We start from the raw sequence: 22,727 nt of genomic DNA, 5'->3' as shown, positions 1-22,727 counted from the left end.
TCAGAAATAATTATGAAAAATAACACGCACTGGGATGATTAAAAGCTCTAAAGAACAAGATGATGTCATGTGCCATACTAATGCAAACAATCAATCAATCCTACATACACAAAAGGCAACGCATTGGCAGCGTGCAGCATAGGAATCTGCAGGCAGATCGGACAATCTGGACTTCACAGGCGTCTGCCTAAGGCTCTATTCACATCACATGCTTACACAGTTGGCAGTATATTATTAGTTAAAAAATAAAATCTTTCTAGTTGTATAGTGTTCAATGTCTAAACATTTGATAGGTTGGGATACTCTGGATATATTTTTCTACTGTACAGTAAAATGTGTTAACTGTTTTAAAAACAACAGAAAAGCACAAAAAATTTATAACTTTATGATTTTTTTTTTAAATAACGAAAACCAAAGGCAAAAAGATTGAAAGTATATACCAAACCAAAGAAAACGCAGACGGGAAGGTCAAATTTAAGTTGAGTAACAAAATGTGTCAATCGGACATATTGCTTAACACCTTTCAATTTATGCTTTTGGTTTTTTTCTTCCCTTCTTTCTAGAGCCAAACTTACAAACATTTTGGTTTTTCTTTCATAATTACAAGCTTGTAAAAATATATATATTGTTGGTCACCATTTTATGAGATCCATAAAATGTTTCCATTGATTGAATTGGGTAAGGGCTTTTTTTTTGCATGGCAAGCCATCAGTTTTCTCGATTGATTTCAATTTGGGTACATACGATGGATGTGTTGATAGTTTTTTATTGCATTTTTTAGTGTTTGGGTGATGTCCAAAAAATCTCAATCTGACATTTTTTTTTTTTTTTTGTCACAGCATTTTTTTTTTCAGGTCAATTCATTTTATATTTTGACAGATCATACTTTTACAAAAAAAAAATGTTTTCATGCCAAATATGATTTTATTTTTTAATGAGGGAAATGAGGGTGATTTGTATTCTTCTATATGAGATATAAATATTTATATATATTTATTTTATATATTTATTTATTTGCTCCCCTTCTTCCCACGGCCACATCTTTTTTATTTTTCTGTCAATATGGCCATATGAGAGCTTATTGTTTGTGGGACAAGTTGTACTTTTGAATGGCACCATTGATTTTACTATTTCATGTACTGGAAAATGGGAAAAAAATTCCAAATGCGGTGAAATTGGAAAAAAGTGCAAATCCTCAATTGTTTTTAGGATTTTTTTTTACTACATTCATTAAATGCTAAAACTGACCTGCCATTATGATTCTCCAAGTCATTATGAGTTCATAGACACCAAACATGTCTATGTTCTTTTTTATGTAAGTGGTGGGAAAAAAAAATCCAACGTTTGTAAAGAAAAAAAAAAGTTGCCATTTTCCGAGACTCGTAGCGTCCATTTTTCGGGATCTTGGGCAAGGTGAGAGCTTATTTTTTGCATGCCCAGCTGATGTTATTATCAATACCATTTTGGTGTGTATACAATCTTTTGATCTCCCGTTATTGCATTTAATTGCAATGTTGCAGTGACCAAAAAAAACATAATTCTGGAGTTTTGATTTTTTTTCTCGCTACGCAGTTTAACGATTGGATTAATTCTTTTTATATTTTGGTAGATCGAACTATTCTGAACTTGGCGATACCAAATATTTATATATTTGATTTTTTTATTGTTTTATTTTTGAATGGGGCGAAAAGGAGGTGATTTGAACTTTTATATTTTTTAAAATATTTTTAAAAACATTTTTCTTATTTTTTAATTGCTTCAATAGTCTTCATGGGAGACTAGAAGCTGCAATCATCCGATCGCTTGTGCTACAAAGAGCAGAGCTGCAGCCCTGCTGTATGTAGCAGAAATGCTCACTTGCTATGAGCGCCGAGGGCTGGGCGGCACTCATAGCTATCCGGCTATGACAACCACAGGGGTCTCCTGCAGACCCCGGGTTGTCATGCCAACCCATCGGCGACCTGCGGTCATGTGATATGGGCTTCGATGGGTGGGGTTAAATACGCGCTTCCTGAGCCCACATGTTAAATGCCGCTGTCAAAGTTTAACAGCGGCATTTCACATGTTAGCAGCCGTGGGTAGATTGCGATTACATCTGCGGCTGTTAGGGGCACATGACAGCTGATCAGATCAGCTGTCATGTGCCGGAAAAGATGCTGGTTCCTTGCCGGAGCCAGCACCAAACAGGGAGAGGCATCCAATGTGGGATATATCTGTCATTGAACATTAAGGGGTTAAGGGACTTGAACCTGCGATTCTCTGATCGATTAGACTAAATATTGCAATATCGCAGCATGCTGTGTCATTGCAACCAGATGAGTACAGGTTCAAGTGAAAATCTCTGTGTCCTATGGAGTTCAGCCTGTGGCTGAGCTTCCCAGGAGGACCAAGATGGCTTTCACAAGGGCCTTCAATGGGCCTCTGACTGCCACGGTAATCCATCGGTGCCCTCCAGTTGTGTCGCAGGAGGCTCAGGGCACATGAGCACCTGCACATGTTCCATTTAAACACTGCTGTCAAAGATCGACAGCAATATTTAAATGGTTTACAGCAGCGATCGGAGATCAGCTCCTATTGCTGCTGTTAGAGAAAGATACCAACTGTGTGATATGGCTGCATCTAACGCGTGTGGACACAGCAAAGCTCCTGCGCCCTCTCCACACATTTCAATTCCTGCAATCATGAACATGATTTTGCTTTAAGGGCTTAAATCAGGTTTTTGTGTTGTATGTATTTTTACTAATTTGGGGCATTTTTTTCATATCACAATCTTTATTTTAAAAAAAGAAGAGTTATCTTGCAATTTTAACACTGGTCACTAGAACTATTTTAGTCTCATACTTCCTATCCTTTCAGGAAGAGTTTTCAGCAGGCTCATTATCATTAGTGACAGGATTACAATGATACACTACATACACTGCTGATAACACAAGATCCACCAATCACAATAGGTGATGTCACAGCTGAGATCAAAGTTAAGACGTTTTCAGCCATAATCCGGATAAAAAAATATAAGCTTTAATCCAATAAGTAGTTAAAAAATGACATCCCCAAATACATCCAAAGCAATATTGGTTTTCCGTCCCACGCGTTTCAGACTGTAACTCAGTCCTTATTCGTGGAAAATTCCAATAAACAGCAATTTCACGTTTGCATAAGAGATATCATCATGTGATAGAAAATGGTCTGCTGATTAAAACAGGTTTTTGTTAAATGTATTTTTTACAATTTTTACAATTTTGGAACGCCACAGTTTAATATACTAGTTAGCATTCACACAATGAACATATGAATGATGAATACGTTGGAGACAAAATTCAAAATAGTTCTGAGGCCACAAACAAACCAAAATAGCGGCAACAAGAAAAGATACCAACATGATATAATGTAACATGGAGGAGTGGCAAAAAAAAATAAAATTAAAAAATCTCCTTATTTCCTTTTATAAAGAAAAAAATATAGATCTATCAATCGGATTCCAACTGTGTGTATAATCTTTGATACGTCAAAAAATATACAGGTGAATCTCTTTTTTTGCAATATAAAAGTAAATGCAAATTTACCACTTGTTAACAGTTACGTCACTTTTTTTCCTATTATACTTTTTTAAGTATTTACTAAATTCATTCGAAGTGATTGACGCAGGTTCCTACTCATCCACTGAGATTTGAACTCATTTTATTATTACAGCGAGGTGTGCCATTTTTTATCTATTTTATTTTATTGTAAGTGAAATAATTAATTTGAAGAAGATTTTATTTTCATTGACTAGAAGAGACAAGAAGAAAGAGGAGGAGCATAATAAAATAAAATAAATAAATAATAAAGGTTTGAGACTTTTGAGTTAGAAAAGCAAACAAAGCAAAAAAAGTAACTTTATCGTCATTGTGTATGCTACAATAAAATGCAGTAACTTCCGTCTGAAAACAAAGGCCTAGTACACAGTGACTGCAAAAATTTGCCTCCTTAAAAATTGTAGGTTTTTGACCATTACCTGGTGATAGAGACATGATTAGCCCTGCCTTAAATACCATGACTTGTATCATGCTGCATATCTATTCTTCCGTATTCTGTGGAAAACAGAAAAATTGGGTACAAGACCCCAAAATAAAAAAATGGAGAAACAGTTTTTGCAATTTTCAGAATCACTGTTTTTCTGACTTTCAGGAATTCTTTTTGTTAGCTGGTGAATACATAATTTATGCACTAGTTGTTTGAAAAAAGAATTATAATTATGCTTCTACATATAGATGTACAATAAAAATGATATTGCGGTCGATGTTGGCTAGAAAAACTGATGTGCAGTAAATACTTTTATGCTTCTACATATTAAGTTGCAATGACTACAGATTACAAAAAAAATTAATAAAAGTAAACATCAATAGATGACAACATAACCTATACAATTTTGCATTAGTTGTAATACAACATAATCATCAACATTCACTAAATACTTTGATAGTATTTCTTTTAGTTTACAAGCATGCACAACAAATCTGAAAACTAAATATTTAACCTAAATTAGAAATGAATTATCTGGGAAAGGCAACGTTCCTGCGATGAATTTTTTGCTGCCGATTTTTGGGAAAAAAATGCAAGTAACCTATTTTACGTAATGGGTGCAGAAAACTTGCAACGTTAAAAACTCACCAAAAGCTCATCATGGGAATGTAGCCCAAGACGCTATAGAACAAACAATTTAAGGGCACATAACATTCACAATTTTGACGTTTTCAACAATGTTGAACATTTTTGCAACAGTAGAGTTTGACTTTAATCCGTAAGGAAAGACACAAGAAGTGACCTGGAGTAGTCAACATTTGACTTTATCCCGGTAGGGAAAAAAGAAGAAGTGATCTGAAATTAGACGACAATGTAATTAAGTGGCAGAGCAGGTCGATAAAACCAAAAATGAAAATATGATGTAGACTTCAAAGCCGAGAACAAGGACTCCAACTTTTTTTTCTACAAAACAATTTCAAAAACATTAGAACAAAACAAAAAGTTAGACGTCTACAGGAAATTTCTGAATGAATTGTTGATGCTTAGTTCCTTAGTTTACGTGGGGCAGAAATAATTCAAAGATCGTTGTTTTTAAACTTAAGCTTGGGATCTACTGGTAGAAAAGACCTCTCATCTTGACATGCAAAGGTACGTAAATGATAATAGATTCCTTAAAAGCATATTGGGTAGTGATTAGTGTTGAGCATTCTGATACCGCAAGTATCGGGTATCGGCCGATATTTGCGGTATCGGAATTCCGATACCGAGTTCCGATGTTTTTGCGATATCGGGAATCGGGATCGGAATGCATATTCATGCGTAAAATAAAGAATAAAAATAAAAAATAGGGATATACTCACCCTCTGACGCGCCCTGGTTGTAACCGCTGCAATCGGCAGCCTCCGTTCCTAAGAATGAGCGAGTGAAGGAACTGCGATGACGTCGCGGTCTTGCGATTGGTCCCGTGAGCGGTCACATGAGCGGTCATGAGACCAATCACAAGCCACCACGTCATCGAAGGTCCTTCACTCGCTCATTCTTAGGAACGGAGGCTGCCGGTTAACACCTCTAGGTCCAGGGTCCGCCGGAGGGGTGAGTATATCCATATTTTTTATTTTTAGTCTTTATTTTTTACATGAATATGGATCCCAGGGCCTGAAGGAGAGTTTCCTCTCCATCAGACCCTGGGAACCATCCAGGATAGCTTCCGATACTTGTGTCCCATTGACTTGTATTGGTATCGGGTATCGGTATCGTCGATATCCGATATTTTTCGGATATCGGCCGATACTATCCGATACCGATACTTTCAAGTATCGGAAGGTATCGCTCAACACTAGTAGCGATGAAACATGCTAGGCCTCAGGTTCCTATTAGGTTTTGGTGGACAGGGGTCTAGCCCCTCCCTTGTAAATGACAACATACAGGTCAGGTAGGAAGAATAGATAATTTGCAACATAAGAGAAAATCTTTCTGCAAGACATTGAATGCATGCCATTACTAGGCAATCTCGTCATCATGCCCTCACAAGGTCAAACTGTTACTCAATGATAGAAAAATCAGCAGGTCATTTTTTTGCTACTTTTTTTGCTTTTCAAGAGTTTTTTTTTTAACTAACCAATTGGCTTTTTTTGCTCTAAAAGACAATTTAGATAACTAGTGGGTTGAAACAAGTGGAAAACATCCTATGCAAAAAAAAGTATTTAGCAAATGTTATGGTTTGTAGTAAAATCGGTATTAGACACGATGTATGAATGTAATATATTGTAATTACTTTCATAAAGAATTACACTGCACATTTTTTATGCTAAGGGGTGGCAAAAACAATGGTAAAAAAAATGTTAAATTCGCACATATATATTCATTTCAATAGAATGCAACACAATACTCTCACAATGCAACATAATTGGTTCGGCACCCAACATAAACTCTGAAGATAGTCCAAATATGTAAAGTCCGTCCTGACTCTTAGATTGATCGACTTTCTCCTATAGCCCAATGCATCTATCTATCTATCTATCTATCTATCTATCTATCTATCTATCTATCTATCTATCTAACCATCTATCTATCTATTATCTATTTATCATCTATCTCTATTTGTATCATGATTCATGATCACCTCCAGTCCCTGCGGAATAACATATATTTGATATTATTATATAATATGAGAATACTTTAAATATTTGTTGATCAGACATGCAATAAAGTCTCAGGCTAAGGCCATTTAATTTGGGCCATTTCATTGGGCAATCACATGCAGAAAAATGGCCTTGAGACATGAATTTTTGACACATTTCAAATGAGCTTACAAAACCTCCCACGGGAACATAGCACATCATCATTTCAGGCAGTGATCACTAGACAAAAAAAAGCAAGTGAAAAGCTGAAAAATATGTCAAAACATTCTTTAATATTAGATCATCAGCAGGTACAAAATATGTAAAGCAATGAACCATCAAAAACATCCAAAAGAGTAACTCCACTCCGATAACGCTATAAAGTTATAAAGCCAACAAAGATCTAACCGGTGTAAAATGTGCCACTGATTAACAGGAAACACCAAGAAAGAAAAATGTATAATTCAAATTAAATGATTAACCATGATAATGAAGTCTCCCAAAAAAAAGTCTACAACATTCAACTGAAAAGAAGCCAAAGAACTAATTGAGGACATTTCCTACAATTGCACAGTAATAGCAAGATAGAGGTCTGCCAAGTCCAGTGCTATGGAAGCACGACCAGATCTTCCATAACAATGCTCTAGTGGCAAGCATACAATACAGAAAGTAAATGGAGAAAATATTATCTCAGCTCACCCACGAAAATTAGCGGCACTAGACTTCACGTTGTAGATGGATAAAACTCTATAACTAAAAAGCAGGGAACTTCCAAAAATGTTTTTGCAACACTTCCATATACAAAAAGTATGCAAACTACGCCCTCCAAAAGTAATGGTAACAAAAACAAAACATGAATTATCTGCGAAAAAAACAATAAATACTGACTTTAAAAAAAAATTATATTCATTCATAGCAATATTCCCGCATTGAACTCAAATAATCATAACAGTGTTGTTTATTTTCTCTTCATTTCTTTAAGATATTATTAGTTGAATAATTTAACTTTCTGTATTTTTACTTTTTTATAACCCGTCGTTAGTGAATGAATTCGTAATGTGCCTAGATGGCACAGCATTTACATTTACACTGAAATTTTAAAAATCCCTAATATCAAGGTTTGATTTCCACCTTGAGTAAAGTTATGTGTAGATCGATGGTTTTAGATGCCTAAAATATCAAAAAGTTACTTGGGCCTAACAAAGATTAAAAACATGTCAAAAATGGGAAACTGGTGGGATTAGAGGCTTCCAAATATTTAGGTGCCAAAGTTATAAAATGATTAAAAGATAGTTAAAAGTATAAAAGAAATGTAACTAATGATGTTTTGCACTTAAGGAAAAAGCTAATTAATTTCGAAAAATCGAAGATCTTTTAATTTATGAAAAATTGAAAAAAATGACGAAAAAAAACTGTTGGTCATTTAGAAAAATTTTCAAAAATGTCCCAAAATTTAGATGTTTTTTGTTATTAAAAGGCCACTCCAATTTAGTAGTTATGGAAATTAAAGTAACCGCCTTGCGGGAATGCTTCCGGACATTAATATTTAAATCTTCTCTATCCCATGTGATTGGAATTCAGTTTCTATTTCCAAACAAAAAAATGAAATCGATGCAGTTAGAGTTCAAACTAGATCCCTAAACAGTTTGCTACTCTCCATGAACAGATAAGATAAACTTTCTTTGACCCAAGAGATGAAGTTGCCATGACGATCTCAGAGTCCACTTTCCCTATTGATATTTTGCTGATGTAACAACAAATAGAACCAGATCTTAGAGCTGATAACGGTGATTAATTAATACTAATATTGATCCATACAAGAAAGAGACAAGGCTATTAACTTAAAGCCTGAAAAGTCAATTGTTACCTGTGGCACAGATACTAACAGCTGATTCCGGAAGACAATAAACAAATGTGTTATCTTTATGCTAATGGATTGTTAAGGGATGTACAGAATTTTCATATTCACTCTAGATCCCAAAAAATAGAAAAATAATTAAAAAAATAAGCAAATAAAAAGGAAATATAAAATAGGAATTTAGTTTAACAAAATGCATTCCTTAGCCTAAAAGAATAAAATAAATATCAATAAATCTTACCATTTGAATAATTTCCAACTCTTCTAGTTAACTGTTCTATGTCAATTGTCTGATACTAATTTTTAAAATACAAAATTCGTAAAAAAAAGTTTGTTATGCATTGACTAAACCTCGTGGATAAAACTTTATATTTTACATTTAATAAAAAAAAATCTTTGAGGTTTAACTGATTTAATAGCATTTTTTATGTTGGCAAAAATATCTTTAGGTCATCCAACAAAAAGACCTCTGATTGTCAATATAATCTGCACCCCGATCTCAACTGCTGCTGGAATTTAAGGGGGGCATAGGATTAATAGTGCCTACATTCTCTTCCTACAGGAAGAAGATCAACATACAGGCAGCAATGCCTCATTGGCTCGCAACACTTTGGGGAATTTTACCAATTGACTTTTTTTTTCCCCCCGAAATCCGAAATTATACACAATCTATATTCTGCTGAAATTACATTTATTTGTAGTTCTAAAAGAAAAGATATAAATTACCATGCAGAAAACAACAGATTCACTTACATGCTGTGAATAGCAGATGCCTTGTATTGGAATGTGAAAGTGATAATGTTACCTATATTTTGTGTGATGGATAGTGTGGAAAGATATTTTTCCGAAAAATTGGTAACTTGATGAATTGTTAACACATTTTATCTAAATAATTGCGACAAAATTCAAATAACACATCTCCTTGACAGTGCCCAAAATGTGTCCAAAATGTGCCCAAAATGTACGGCAACGTTCCTACTTGGGACGGCACGTTGTCCTGTTGTCACTAAAGACCTCTATATTTCGAGGCCTTGGAGTACACAAATGAAATATATTCATTATGACTGGAGTAAGGCCGTACCTATGATTTTAGTTTTTCAACTCCCCTCCTCAATTATTCCAGCGATGTGTTCTATAAGATAATATTCATGGCCGTGAGACACGTCGTAAAATTGGCAATAGCTTTCAAGTCTTAGCCTATGTTAAAGGATGGAAAAAAAAAATCTCTCAAAATAAGTAGAATTATGTCTGATAATCAAGGGACATGCAGAACACATTTGCCATGAACAGGCAGATTTACACATTTCCTGACACAGACAAAGACTTTTTCTGTGGCATCTATTCAACAGATTCTATTCAATTATCATAACGCTTGTAAAGGGTCCAACCTGATTTTGAAACCAAATTGTGCCGAGTTGTACAGTTGGCTGCTCTGCCACCATACCGGCCAGACGCATGATTCAATTTGCAGGATTGCAGGTGTTTGCCACCTTAGCCCTTAAGGAACATGACTGCATTTCACACAAAAAAAAGTCATCGAAGGGATCTGGAATGGATGGAGAAGAATGGCACCACGACGTAATGTAACTAAACAAAAACAAATGCCCAAATATCTGCATGGAAATATAACTACATATCTCATAGATGTCTGCAAATTTGACATTGGTGCATTCATTATGCATCTAATACATCTACGTATAGATACAAGTACATATATATATATATATATATATATATATATACACACATATCCATATACACATACATTTATATATTATATATATATATATATCTATCTATCTATCTATATATACGCATAAACACATTTATAAATACACTTACATGCATATATATATATATATATATATATATATACAGTATATATATATATGTGTGTGTATGTATGTGTATAAATAAGTGTGTGTGCATGTGTATATCTATATATATATATAAATATATATACACATATTTATATATACATGCAAATATATATATTATACATGTATATATAGGTATATATATATATATATATATATATATATATATATATATATAGGTACATTCACACATTTATATATACACATACATATGTACAGTATATGTATGTATATAAGTGTATTTCTATATACATATATGTATATTTATGCATATATGTGTATATATATATATATAAATATATATGCATGAATATGTATATACATAAATGTGTATGTGCATGTATATATACATATACGCACATATATATTTATAAATATATATATATCTACTTATCTACATATTTAGATATATATTTCTGTGTGTATATATATTATGCGTGTATGTGCATATATGTGTATGTGTGTATATAGATATGCATATATATATATATATATATTATACATAGTAAATGTAACAATGGGAGACAAAAGTGCAAAAATATAGTAAAAAATCGAAAGAAAGCATTTTGGATATATGAAATAAAAAGCCCACAATAAAAATCTGAAGTCACTTTTACACTGCAGCTAAAAATAAGTCACCTCAAACAGTCTCAGGTTTCATTACTCACGTTCATTATATCATCACCGTTGACAATATTAATGGATGACGAACAGAGAACAGAACAAATCTGCAAATTGTTATTAAATGAAGTCATATAAAGCATGACAAAAAAAAAGAAAAACTGGAGAATCAGGCCATGCATTTTTAAGGGTTAATCTAGTCTTACCCCGTGTGACTTCCCTTATAGCGCAGCCAATTATTTATGTAAATATTTTCACATTTTAGGATGTCTTTAAATATTATTTTTTTAATCTTTTTGAATATTTTCACAATGATGAAATGTTTTAGAACGACATTTTACCTTGGTTTTAGGTTATATTCTACGTGCCATATGACATTAAAGGCCGGATATATATGGTTTCGTCTTAAGATTTGTAAAGCCAATGCTTATTTCTAAGCTTTGGAATCCTGTGACACATGGCTGCGGAATGCTGTTTGCCAACAAACAAAACTATGACGCTACGCTCCTCCCACTGTGCCGGGTCCCTTTATAGTGACGCTATAGTAAATGCTTACTACTTTTTAGGAGTTTGTGAAGAACTGTACATGAACATGGGCAATAAAAACTTAAAAAAAAAAAAAATAAAAAAATTTAAAAAAATAAATAAAAATTACTTGGCTCTAAAGTGACAGGACGAAGGAGAATCTGGGCAATTTATTGGCATATTGGCAGGGGGTGATAAGGCTTGTGACAACAACAGCGAGCAGCTGGCGCGGAGAGATGAGTTGATAGCATTGATATGGTACTCCCACACAAAACACCTCGTCTCCTATCACTGCTTTTTATCAACCTCATATTAGAATAATAGCTCATGAGAGAATGGTTTTATTTTCTGGGCCCGGGAGGGAGGGAGGCAGATTTTCTACTAGATTCCTGTAATAAAATAATATACAAAGAAAAAAAAATAAAATAAATAAAATCAGAATTTTTTTTGTGACAGAACGTGGGGGCAAAATACATAATTTATCACTGTATTATCAGGATATCCAGGCAGTCTAATCAGGGAGCACTGAGTGACTATTTTTTGCCTTATCATCCAAAGTGGTGGAAACGGAGAAGGAATTATCAGGCTTCAGCAGATTGCTAGGCTGGAATTTTAATGGTAATAATCGGGTTTCTGATGGTATATCTTCCCAGCTTATCTTTCCCATTATCTCCCCTTATCTGGCCAGTCATCAGAGCAAATTAATGGTGCTCTTTCAGCTTTGCCTTTTTATCGCTGCCCAGAGAGCACCCAAGGGGAAAGAATAAGCAAAATATTAAAATACTGCATAAATCACAATTTTAGATAACACAGAAAGAATGCAGTACGAGAAGAAAAAAAAACTCTTCCCAACAACCTTTTTGTCCTTTAAAATGACTGTCTCTGGAGTTTCTTGGCACTGGGTGACTTTTGTTTTGCTGGCTATATTTCTTCTAAGCATCATCATCTTCGCACCTGAAGCCACTAAACGGTTTACGAATGATAGGGGGTGGGTTAGGTTATTATAAAGGGGGGGTAATCCAAAACATTTTATTGGGGAGCTAATTTTGTATTGTATTTTGTACTTGCATTTTGCATTGCTATTTTTGTATTACTTTTTCCTAAGTAAGAGCAGTATTCAGCAGACCGCACATACTTTTCGCTACATATATATAATATATTAGTTTGTATTTACAAATATACAAATGTCTATATACAATATAGATTCTAAAGCAACCTCATGGGACGTCTGCTAGTTCCTGAGGCCTTGCAAACTCGCAGAAGTTTCTCCCTGCCTTTTGCTATTTGAGTGTGAAAGTGCAGAAATACATCGAATAAACATAAATAACGATACAATTAACAAAAAGAACCGCAAACACCTAAAACACCGATACATAAAATTAAATAGAAAACAACTAATAAATAAAAGTTGTCCTATAATACGTCTACCTTCCATCGCTGATCAATACTGTCATGAGACCATTACACTGGAACAGTCTTGTTCCTATCATATCAACATTTGTGACATAAACAGACCGGTTAACTACACCATGTGTATTTTCCAATTAACATCCCAACTTTTATCTCCCATCATTAGATGAATGCAAAAAAAAAAAAAATGAACAAATTTAATTGAGGAGATAACAAAGTACACAAAAGGGCAATCAGATGGTCTGTGTTCCACTGAGCAATTAATGCTAATAGTTTATTAACAATCAAGTCAGTAACCTTACAGTTGGAATGGCATGACGGCATAATTACACCACAGGCGCATAGTTCAAAAATAACCACATAACGTAACGTGAAGCACGAAGTACATCCCAAAAGTTACAAAAGTGCAGTAACACCGACACGACAGGGACGAAAATAAAATAAGTGTTTGCACAAACGTTCTAGAAAAAGAAAATTGGACTAAAATTGTGACAATTTTCGACCGTGATTGTTAATTGCGTTGAATATTCTCGCACGCTCGAAAAGGAAAATTAACAAAATATTTCACGAAATATTGACATGTTTTCTAAGGCGGCACTGGTTTTAATATGTGTGGAAGACAGTCCATAAAAGTCATCAGGAATTAGCTATACCCGTGCAATTAGAACTAGGAAAAATCAATATTGAAATGCTAGCAAAGGAGCAGTCCTGGAGTGTGACATGAGGATTAGTTGCATGGAAGTGTGTGCTGATGAAGATGCACTGCTACAGAGCTGGGAATTGTATCTGGTTAATTCGTGTTTTAATGTTCTTGGGGGTCATGTTAGTGAAATGGTCTCTCTTGTAGATTGGAGAAAAAGTATCAAAAATTATGTTTATAATTAAACCGTATCTGTAGAAACTACGTGCAGCAAACGTCGTGAGTGATAGGTGGTCCAAGTTATTAATGGATGCCCAGCGTGACATTGGCACATACAAGGGTTGAAATAATTAGTGATATACTTGGGATAGGAAATAATTGAACTTGGATGAAGTTGCTGTGACATATTCTAGACAGGCCGCTTGTACTAATCGGACGCCTTGTTCTGTAGTTGTAGGCTGTGAGTGTGCCCTTTTCCCTGCACACACTCATTTGACAGCTGTGAGTTGTAATCTCGAGGAGGTCAGATAGTGATTGTGTGCACACAATATATATGTATATATATAGACCATCCTATCTGTTCTCTACGTCTATCATGGTCTCTAGTACCGTGATCAGCGCCGGTCAATGCCTTTCCTATAACTTCGTCCCTACGCCTATAAAAAAAGAGAATAAGTCCAAATCCAAGGGACTTGTTTAGCAGTCCCAGTCAAGACGTCTCCCCCTCCCCATCCAGCACACTTGCACATCGTGGGACTCACGTTTAATTTGTCTTGGCTTGCTCTGCTTTCTCCGGGACATGCTGCTCTGTTACTTCCCTCCAAGAAACCCGAGCGACAGATCAATTGGATCGTTTCATAGGAGAAGATCGATCGACGTCTTGCGATTGAAAGTCAAATGGTGCGAAGAAAAGAGGGGAGTGTAGGGAGTAGAGTGGCTGGATGAGGGAAGTGCACGCTCACAAGAGGGAGAGGTTGGAGGGTAACGGAGCAAAGGGATGACAGAGTGAAGGGATAAAGGATTGCAAAGAGACAGAGAGAGGGTAGTGAGAGGAGGGAGGGAAGTGCTCTCATGGAGGAGTCCCAGGGTGGATGCTGCTGCTGCTGCCTGAGCCTGTGCACATTCACTCTCCCTGACTGATTGCTGAATGGGGAGGAAAGAGGAGGTGGAGCAAACTGCACTTTTCCAGTACAAGGGGAGGGAGATAAGAGATGAGCAGGGAGGAAAAGCCCTTTACAAAGTGTCACAAAAAGAATGTGTGAAGACAGTAGCATGAGAGTAACAGTGCATGTGGCTCATAGGAAAGGTTCTGTATCCATGTGCTTGTGCGAATGTGCACAGCTCCTATCCCCAGCCAGAGTGCCGGAATGTAGAAAGTTTCACAATGTTCTTATTACAGCAGAACATTTCCTCCAGATCTGCACCTCTGATCTTATCTCCCTCCTGCTAAACCCTAATCCACATCACAGCGCTCAATCCACCTGCAGCGGGAAAAATGACAAGACCTAACGAAAATGTATACTATCTATCAACCCATCTAATTATCTATCTATTATCTATCTATCTGTCATGTTAGAAAATATGAAAAAAATTTAATGAATTAATATCAAAATCAAACAGATGTGATTGGAAAATTGGAAATTAATGCCGATTTGTCATCAGATTTCAAAACACAAAACCCAAGAAGAAAAGAAAGTGGTCGTATACCCTGTAGTAAGTAACTAAGTAAATAGTAATAGTACATGTAAATAACATAGGATATTTAGTTATCACTATTTTGATCAAAGCAGTGTAAAAGTCATCCCACCGCGACAAGCTGTATCCAATTGGGACGATCCTGTCTCTAGTATTAAAATCTTACCAGGTGTCAACCGACCTCAATGTGAATTAGGGCAGAGCAGGACAGGAGCCTGACTAGTTGAGATACCTGCCCATGGGAAGCTATAATAGATGGAATAACTAGCTCAGAAAGTGGGGTCGCGCTCCTATTTGTACAAAGTACAAAATCAAAAACTAAAGCAAAATAAAAAAAATGAGCCAGACGTAAGTTGGTATGCGTGAAAAGTTTAGGAGCATCTTCACGCTGTGGCCATTCCACAGGCAAAACCCAAGAAGAAAGGAAAATGAGCATATATCTATATCCTGTAGTAAGTAAATAAGTAAATAAATAGTGATAGTACATATAAATAGCATTTGGTGCTTAGTTTTCACTATTTTGATCAAAACAGTGTAAAAGCCATCCCACTGAAAAAAAGGTGTACAATCAGGCTTTACAATACAAACTGATTGCATTATTAAATAGATCTCTAGGACCTGATGAAGCTGATGCATTTACTTTGGAAATTCATACCTAAATGGATACATTATTCCTTTTTAAAGAATTCTGCCTGACATTAAAATGAGTCCTACTCTTAATGTATAAGTATATGGCCGGAGTCACACTAGAGCGTAATATGGACGAGTGCTATGCGATAAAAAATCGCATAGCACTCAGACCAATGTTAATCTATGGGGCAGCTCCCATCATGCGTAATTTTCTAGGCCGTATTATACGTGCGTACGAAATCGCAGCATGCTGCGATTGTCACCGTATTACGCCAAAATACGCCAATGCAAGTATTTTGCATTGGTGCGAGAAAAATATGGATTACACACGGACCATACATGTGACTTGCGAGAAATATGGAAGACTTCTCCAGGTGACAGGAAATTTAATCCTACATTATCAGGAAGCTTTGACATGCTAATTAGCTTAGAAAGTACTCCAAACAAATTATTAAGTACTATCCATTATTAATATTACTGAGCAAACTAACATGTGTTTCCCTTAGACCATTAAATCATAATATGTGAAGGATTTTTAAGAATATTTATAATATTTCTTATATTAAAAATTCACATTTTCTGGCCACATCATAGTGAAAAATATATGTTACATCTCTAAAATAAAAATATGAATGTAATACTTAATTATTATGTTGCGTTGCAGTAGGTGATGTCATGAGACGCTGGCGCAGCATCAGGGATCAGTACCGGCGGGAACGTCAGCAGAAAACCAGGAGTGGTGATGCAGCACCGACTAAACGGAAATATATTTATGATTGCCTGTCTTTTCTGGCTCCCATTCTGGATCTCAGACCATAAGTACATACATCACACCACATTTTACATATGCTGTTGGGGTCATATCTTTTTTTTTTTTTAAACCAATAAAAAACAGCACTCAGTCCAACCTCACTGAGAGGGAAACATGCTCTGACTCCGTGGCCCCTTTTGACCCAGTCGGGGGAGGTGAAGAGGTGGCTAGCCCATCTTCTGCACCTTCCTGCTGCATCCCACCACCACCATCACCACCAGCACCAGCAGTGGCATCAGGAGGACAGGAGGAACAGCAACAGGAGAACCAGGGAAACAGCAGCAGCCCTTCCATGCCTCTTTAGACCTCACCACAGCCTGCCGTCATCCCCCGCCGTGGCCGACGCAGGAGAAGCAATACAGCCTTTGACACAAGAAGGCATGTAGATACAGGGGTGTTAAATTATTTGTCTAGGGCTGCCCACGATGAGGGTGAGGAAGCCTATGCCCACAGCCTGGCCAGGTACCTCCATCCACTACCCTGGGAGGTCAGACTGTGTGTGCGAGGATCAATTCAAATACTGATTGATGCCTGCACACCGCCCAATAACCCATAGCAGCCTTTTGAATATATTGAACGGTGGTAGCTGTCCCCAAATAACCAGCTCATAATGGGCCCAATAACAGAAGTGCAGGCACAATCAGTATCTGAGCCACCTCCTCCCCACCACAGCCAAATCCCCCACCAACCCAACATTGGCCTACACAGGCACAAATACCAGCCTACAATCCACCATCCCAATATGGCCACTTGATCAGACCCACTGTTGGAGGCTGGTCCCACCATGGGTATGGTCGATATGGCCATATTGGGGGTTATGAAACACATGGGCACACAAATACCCAGGTGTATCCACAACAATATCCCTCATCCCACTTCTTTCCTCACCAACAGGATCCTGGCCACATCACCCTTCCTGGTGCTGAATATGTCCACAAACAGGGTGAGGTCCAAGTTGCACCTCAAACACAGCAACCATCTCAAGCTGGCCTCCTGCCATCCCCACCACCAATCTACCATAATTTAGAATTTTGTGTTTTGAATTTTGTCTGGTCACGCAAAGTTATTTATTAGTGATGAGCGAGTGTACTCGTTGCTCAGGTTTTTCCGAGCACGCTCGGGTGGTCTCCAATTATTTATGACTGCTCCGAGATTTAGTTTTCCTGGCCGCAGCTGAATGATTTACAGCTACTAGCCAGCTTGATTACATGTGGGGATTCCCTAGCAACCAGGCAACACCCACATGCAGGGCCGAGTTTATGCTGCCCTAGGCACTTTTAGTGCTGCCTCCCCCTTTGGTGAGTATGACACTATCGGCAGTGACTTTGGCAAAAATCGCTGATGTGAAAGTAGCCTTTTGCAGCAGATCTGGCAGTTTTTCCGCATCTGCTGCGTAACGGATCACTTACGGCAACACTGCGTTCGGCCTCATTCATTCCCTATGGGATTTGCGGACATTTGCGGCACATACCTCCCAACTTGTGAAGAAGGGAAAGAGGGACAAAATTTGCTATGCGCGCTACGGCAAATTTTAGGCCGTGCCTCTGACCACACCCATTTCACAACTAGTCTCACCCATATCCATGCCCCAACCACCCCCATTTAGTACTGCTGATCACACTGTTTCATAAACAATAATTATAAACAAAAAAATATGGCCACACAGTGCTCCATACTGTATAATGGCCCCACATGATGCTCCATACTGTATAATGGCCACACATGATGCACAATACTGTATAATGGCCACACATGATGCTCCATACTGTATAATGGCCCCACATGATGCTCAATACTGTATAATGGCCACACATGATGCTCCATACTGTATAATGGCCCCACATGATGCTCAATACTGTATAATGACCACACATGATGCTCCATACTGTATAATGGCCACACATGATGCTCCATACTGTATAATGGCCACACATGATGCTCCATACTGTATAATGGCCCCACATGATGCTCAATACTGTATAATGGACACAAATAGTGTTCCATACTGTATACTAGCCACACGTGATGCTCAATACTGTATAATGACCTCACATGATGCTCCCTGTATGCATGGCTCATCTCCCCCCTCCCTGTATGCAAGGCTCATCTCCCCCCTCCTTGTATGCATGGCTCATCTTCCCCCTCCTGTATGCATGGCTCATCTCCCCCGGGCCCCACTCCCTGTATGCATGGCTCATTTCCACTCCCTCCCTGTATGCATGGCTCATCTCCCCCTCCTGTATGCATGGCTCATCTCCCCCTTCCTGTATGCATGGCTCATCTCCCCCCTCCTGTATGCATGGCTCATCTCCCCCTCCTGTATGCATGGCTCATCTCCCCCCTCCTGTATGCATGGCTCATCTCTCCCCCCTCCTGTATGCATTGGTCATCTCCCCCCTCCTGTATGCATGGCTCATCTCTCCCCCCTCCTGTATGCATGGCTCATCTTCCCCTCCTGTATGCATGGCTCATCTCCCCCCCTCCTGTATGCATGGCTCATCTCCCCCTTCCTGTATGCATGGCTCATCTCCCCCCTCCTGTATGCATGGCTCATCTCCCCCTCCTGTATGCATGGCTCATCTCCCCCCTCCTGTATGCATGGCTCATCTCTCCCCCCTCCTGTATGCATTGGTCATCTCCCCCCTCCTGTATGCATGGCTCATCTCTCCCCCTCCTGTATGCGTGGCTCATCTCCCCCCTCCCTGTATGCATGGCTAATTCCCCACCTCCTATCCTGTATGCATGGCTCATCGGCTCCCCGCTCCTATCTTGCATGGCTCAGCTCCCTGTCCTCCTTCATCCTCCCCCATCCTCCCTGGCTGTCATACTCACCTTTCCCACACCACACCGAACATCCCTCCATCTCTGTCCCGACTCCTGGCGCAGCACCTTCTTCCTGCGTGAGCTGTTGTGAATTCCGCTCTTGGGCTCCCTCCGGTGGTTGTAAGTAGCACTTTTGTGAATTCTGCTCTTGGGCTCCCTCCTGTGGTTTTGAGTGGTATAGCTGCTTCTTGGATTTAGCTTCAGCAGCTGCTTCCACTGATCGTCTTTCTGGCTCGGCTATTTTAGTCTGGCCTTATCTCTCAATCAATGCCAGTTGTCAATTGTTCCTGCTTGGAGCCACTGCTCTTTTGGATTTCCCTGACTCTCTGTCCAGTTCAGCAAAGATAAGTCCTTGCTTGTCCTTTTGCAGTCCACTTGTTGTGGACTTATTTGTTCAGCACATTCTATGTTTTGCTCATTTGTCCAGCTTATCAGTATGGATCTATTCAGCTAAGCTGGAAGCTCTGGGCTGCAGATTTTGCCCTCCACACCTTTAGTCAGGTGTGGAGATTTTTGCATATCTCTGCGGTGGACTTTTTCTAGTTTTTATTACTGACCGCACAGTGTCCTTTCCTGTACTATCTATCTAGCTAGTAGTGGACTCCATTGCTAAATCTTGTTTCATACTACGTATGTCATTTCCTTCTCCTCTCACAGTCAATATTTGTGGGGGGCTGTCCTATCCTTTGGGGATCTTCTCTGAGGCAAGATAGCTTTCCTATTCCTACCTTTAGGGGTAGCTAGTTCTCTGGCTGTGATGAGGTGTCCAGGGAGTGACAGGAACATCCCACGGCTACTGCTAGTGTTGTGTTACTGAACTGCGGTCTGTATAGTTACCACCTGCTCAGAGCTAGTCGCATGTCGCTCCTAAATTACCAGTCCATAACAGTACAACTGGCCAAAAATGAGTTGAATGCATCTCAAAAGAAGGAAAAGAAAAAGAGTTCTGAGACATTTTTTTTTCTTTAGTCTGTTTTGTCTTTTTCCTTCCTCTTAATCTCTGGGTGGATTTGGGTGTGGACATGGATGTTCAGGGTTTGTTTTCTCGTGTGGATCAGCTTGCTGCAAGAGTTCAGAGTATCCAAGATTATGTTGTTCAGACTCCAGCCTTAGAGCCTAGAATTCCTACTCCAGATTTGTTTTACGGGGATAGATCTAAGTTTTTGAACTTTAAAAATAACTGCAAATTGTTTTTTGCTCTGAAACCCCGTTCCTCTGGTGACCCCACTCAGCAAGTTAAAATAGTTATTTCTCTGCTGCGTGGTGACCCTCAGGACTGGGCATTCTCCCTTGAGTCAGGGGATCCGGCATTGCTTAATGTAGATGCATTTTTTCAATCGCTCGGATTATTGTATGACGAACCTAACTCTGTGGATCATGCAGAAAAAACCTTGTTGGCCCTGTGCCAGGGTCAGGAAGCGGCAGAATTATACTGCCAGAAATTTAGAAAATGGTCTGTGCTCACTAAATGGAATGAGGACGCTCTGGCAGCAATTTTCAGAAAGGGTCTTTCTGAAGCCCTTAAAGATGTTATGGTGGGGTTCCCCATGCCTGTTGGTCTGAGCGAATCTATGTCTCTAGCCATTCAGATTGATCGGCGCCTGTGCGAGCGCAAAGTGGTGCACCATATGGCAGCATCCTCTGAACAGAGTCCTGAGACTATGCAATGTGATAGGATTCTGACCAGAGCGGAACAGAGGGGATACAGACGTCAGAATGGGCTGTGTTTTTACTGTGGTGATTCAGCTCATACTATCTCTGATTGCCCTAAGCGTATTTAGAGGGTTGCTAGATCTGTTACCATTAGTACTGTACAGCCTAAGTTTCTCCTGTCTGTGACCCTGATCTGCTCATTGTCATCTTTCTCTGTCATGGCATTTGTGGATTCAGGTGCTGCCCTGAACTTAATGGACTTAGAATTCGCCAGGCGCTGTGGTTTTTCCTTGCAGCCTTTGCAGAGCCCTATTCCTCTGAGAGGTATTGATGCTACACCGTTGGCCAAGAATAAACCTCAGTATTGGACTCAGCTGACTATGTGCATGGCTCCAGCACATCAGGAAGATTGTCGTTTTCTGGTGTTGCATAATTTACATGATGTTGTTGTACTGGGTTTTCCATGGTTACAAGTACACAATCCAGTGTTGGATTGGAAATCGATGTCTGTGACTAGTTGGGATTGTCAAGGGGTACATAGTGACGTTCCTTTGATGTAAATTTCCTCTTCCCCCTCTTCTGATGTTCCTGAATTTTTGTCAGATTTCCAGGATGTATTCGATGAGCCCAAGTCCAGTTCCCTTCCTCCACATAGGGACTGTGATTGTGCTATTGACTTGATTCCAGGCTCTAAGTTCCCTAAGGGCCGACTTTTCAACCTGTCTGTGCCAGAACATACCGCTATGCGGAGCTATGTTAAGGAGTCCTTGGAGAAGGGGCATATTCGGCCGTCTTCGTCACCATTGGGAGCGGGATTCTTTTTTGTTGCCAAGAAGGATGGCTCCTTGAGACCCTGTATTGATTATCGCCTTCTTAATAAGATCACGGTCAAATTCCAATACCCTTTACCTTTGCTCTCTGATTTGTTTGCTCGGATTAAGGGGGCTAGTTGGTTTTCCAAGATTTACCTTCGAGGGGCATATAATCTTGTTCGTATTAAACAGGGTGACGAATGGAAAACTGCATTTAATATGCCCGAAGGCCATTTTGAATACCTGGTGATGCCTTTCGGGCTCCTTCTGTATTTCAGTCCTTCATGCATGACATTTTTCGCAATTATCTTGATAAATTCTTGATTGTGTATCTGGATGATATTTTGATTTTTTCCAATGATTGGGAGTCTCATGTGAAGCAGGTCAGGATGTTGTTCCAGATCCTTCGTGATAATGCTCTATTTGTGAAGGGGTCTAAGTGCCTATTTGGAGTTCAGAAGGTCTCTATTTTGTGGTTTATTATTTCTCCTTCGTCTATAGAAATGGATCCTGTTAAGGTCCAAGCCATTCATGACTGGATTCAACCCACATCTGTGAAGAGCCTTCAGAAATTTTTGGGCTTTGCTAATTTTTATCGCCGTTTCATTGCCAACTTCCCTAGTGTGGTTAAGCCCCTGACCGATTTGACGAAGAAAGGCGCTGATGTGACAAATTGGTCCTCTGAGGCTGTTGAGGCCTTTCAGGAGCTTAAGCGCCGATTTACTTCTGCCCCTGTCTTGCGTCAGCCG

The 22,727-nt window shown here is 38.6% G+C and overlaps 1 protein-coding gene across 2 annotated transcripts in view; it reads right to left on the bottom strand.

Moving 5' to 3' along the window:
* ZFPM2 (zinc finger protein, FOG family member 2) overlaps positions 1 to 14,681 on the bottom strand; it is a 601,965-nt gene extending 587,284 nt beyond the window's left edge. The window contains exons 1-2 of one of the 2 annotated variants that reach the window (XM_077271062.1): positions 14,316 to 14,681; positions 9,563 to 9,678 (exon numbers count right to left, since the gene is read on the bottom strand). Coding sequence is in view for 1 of the 2 variants with exons in the window: in XM_077271061.1 (XP_077127176.1) it covers positions 14,316 to 14,355 (40 nt within the window). In the remaining variant the exon portion in view is untranslated. The remainder of the gene's footprint in view (positions 1 to 9,562; positions 9,679 to 14,315) is intronic. The other variant, XM_077271061.1, reaches the window with a different exon arrangement.
* Between the last annotated feature and the right edge of the window lie 8,046 nt (positions 14,682 to 22,727).

The sequence above is a fragment of the Ranitomeya variabilis genome, chromosome 6, assembly GCF_051348905.1.
Source record: "Ranitomeya variabilis isolate aRanVar5 chromosome 6, aRanVar5.hap1, whole genome shotgun sequence".
In the NCBI taxonomy this organism is placed as follows: domain Eukaryota; kingdom Metazoa; phylum Chordata; class Amphibia; order Anura; family Dendrobatidae; genus Ranitomeya; species Ranitomeya variabilis.
This window is presented reverse-complemented; position numbering and strand designations above follow the sequence as displayed.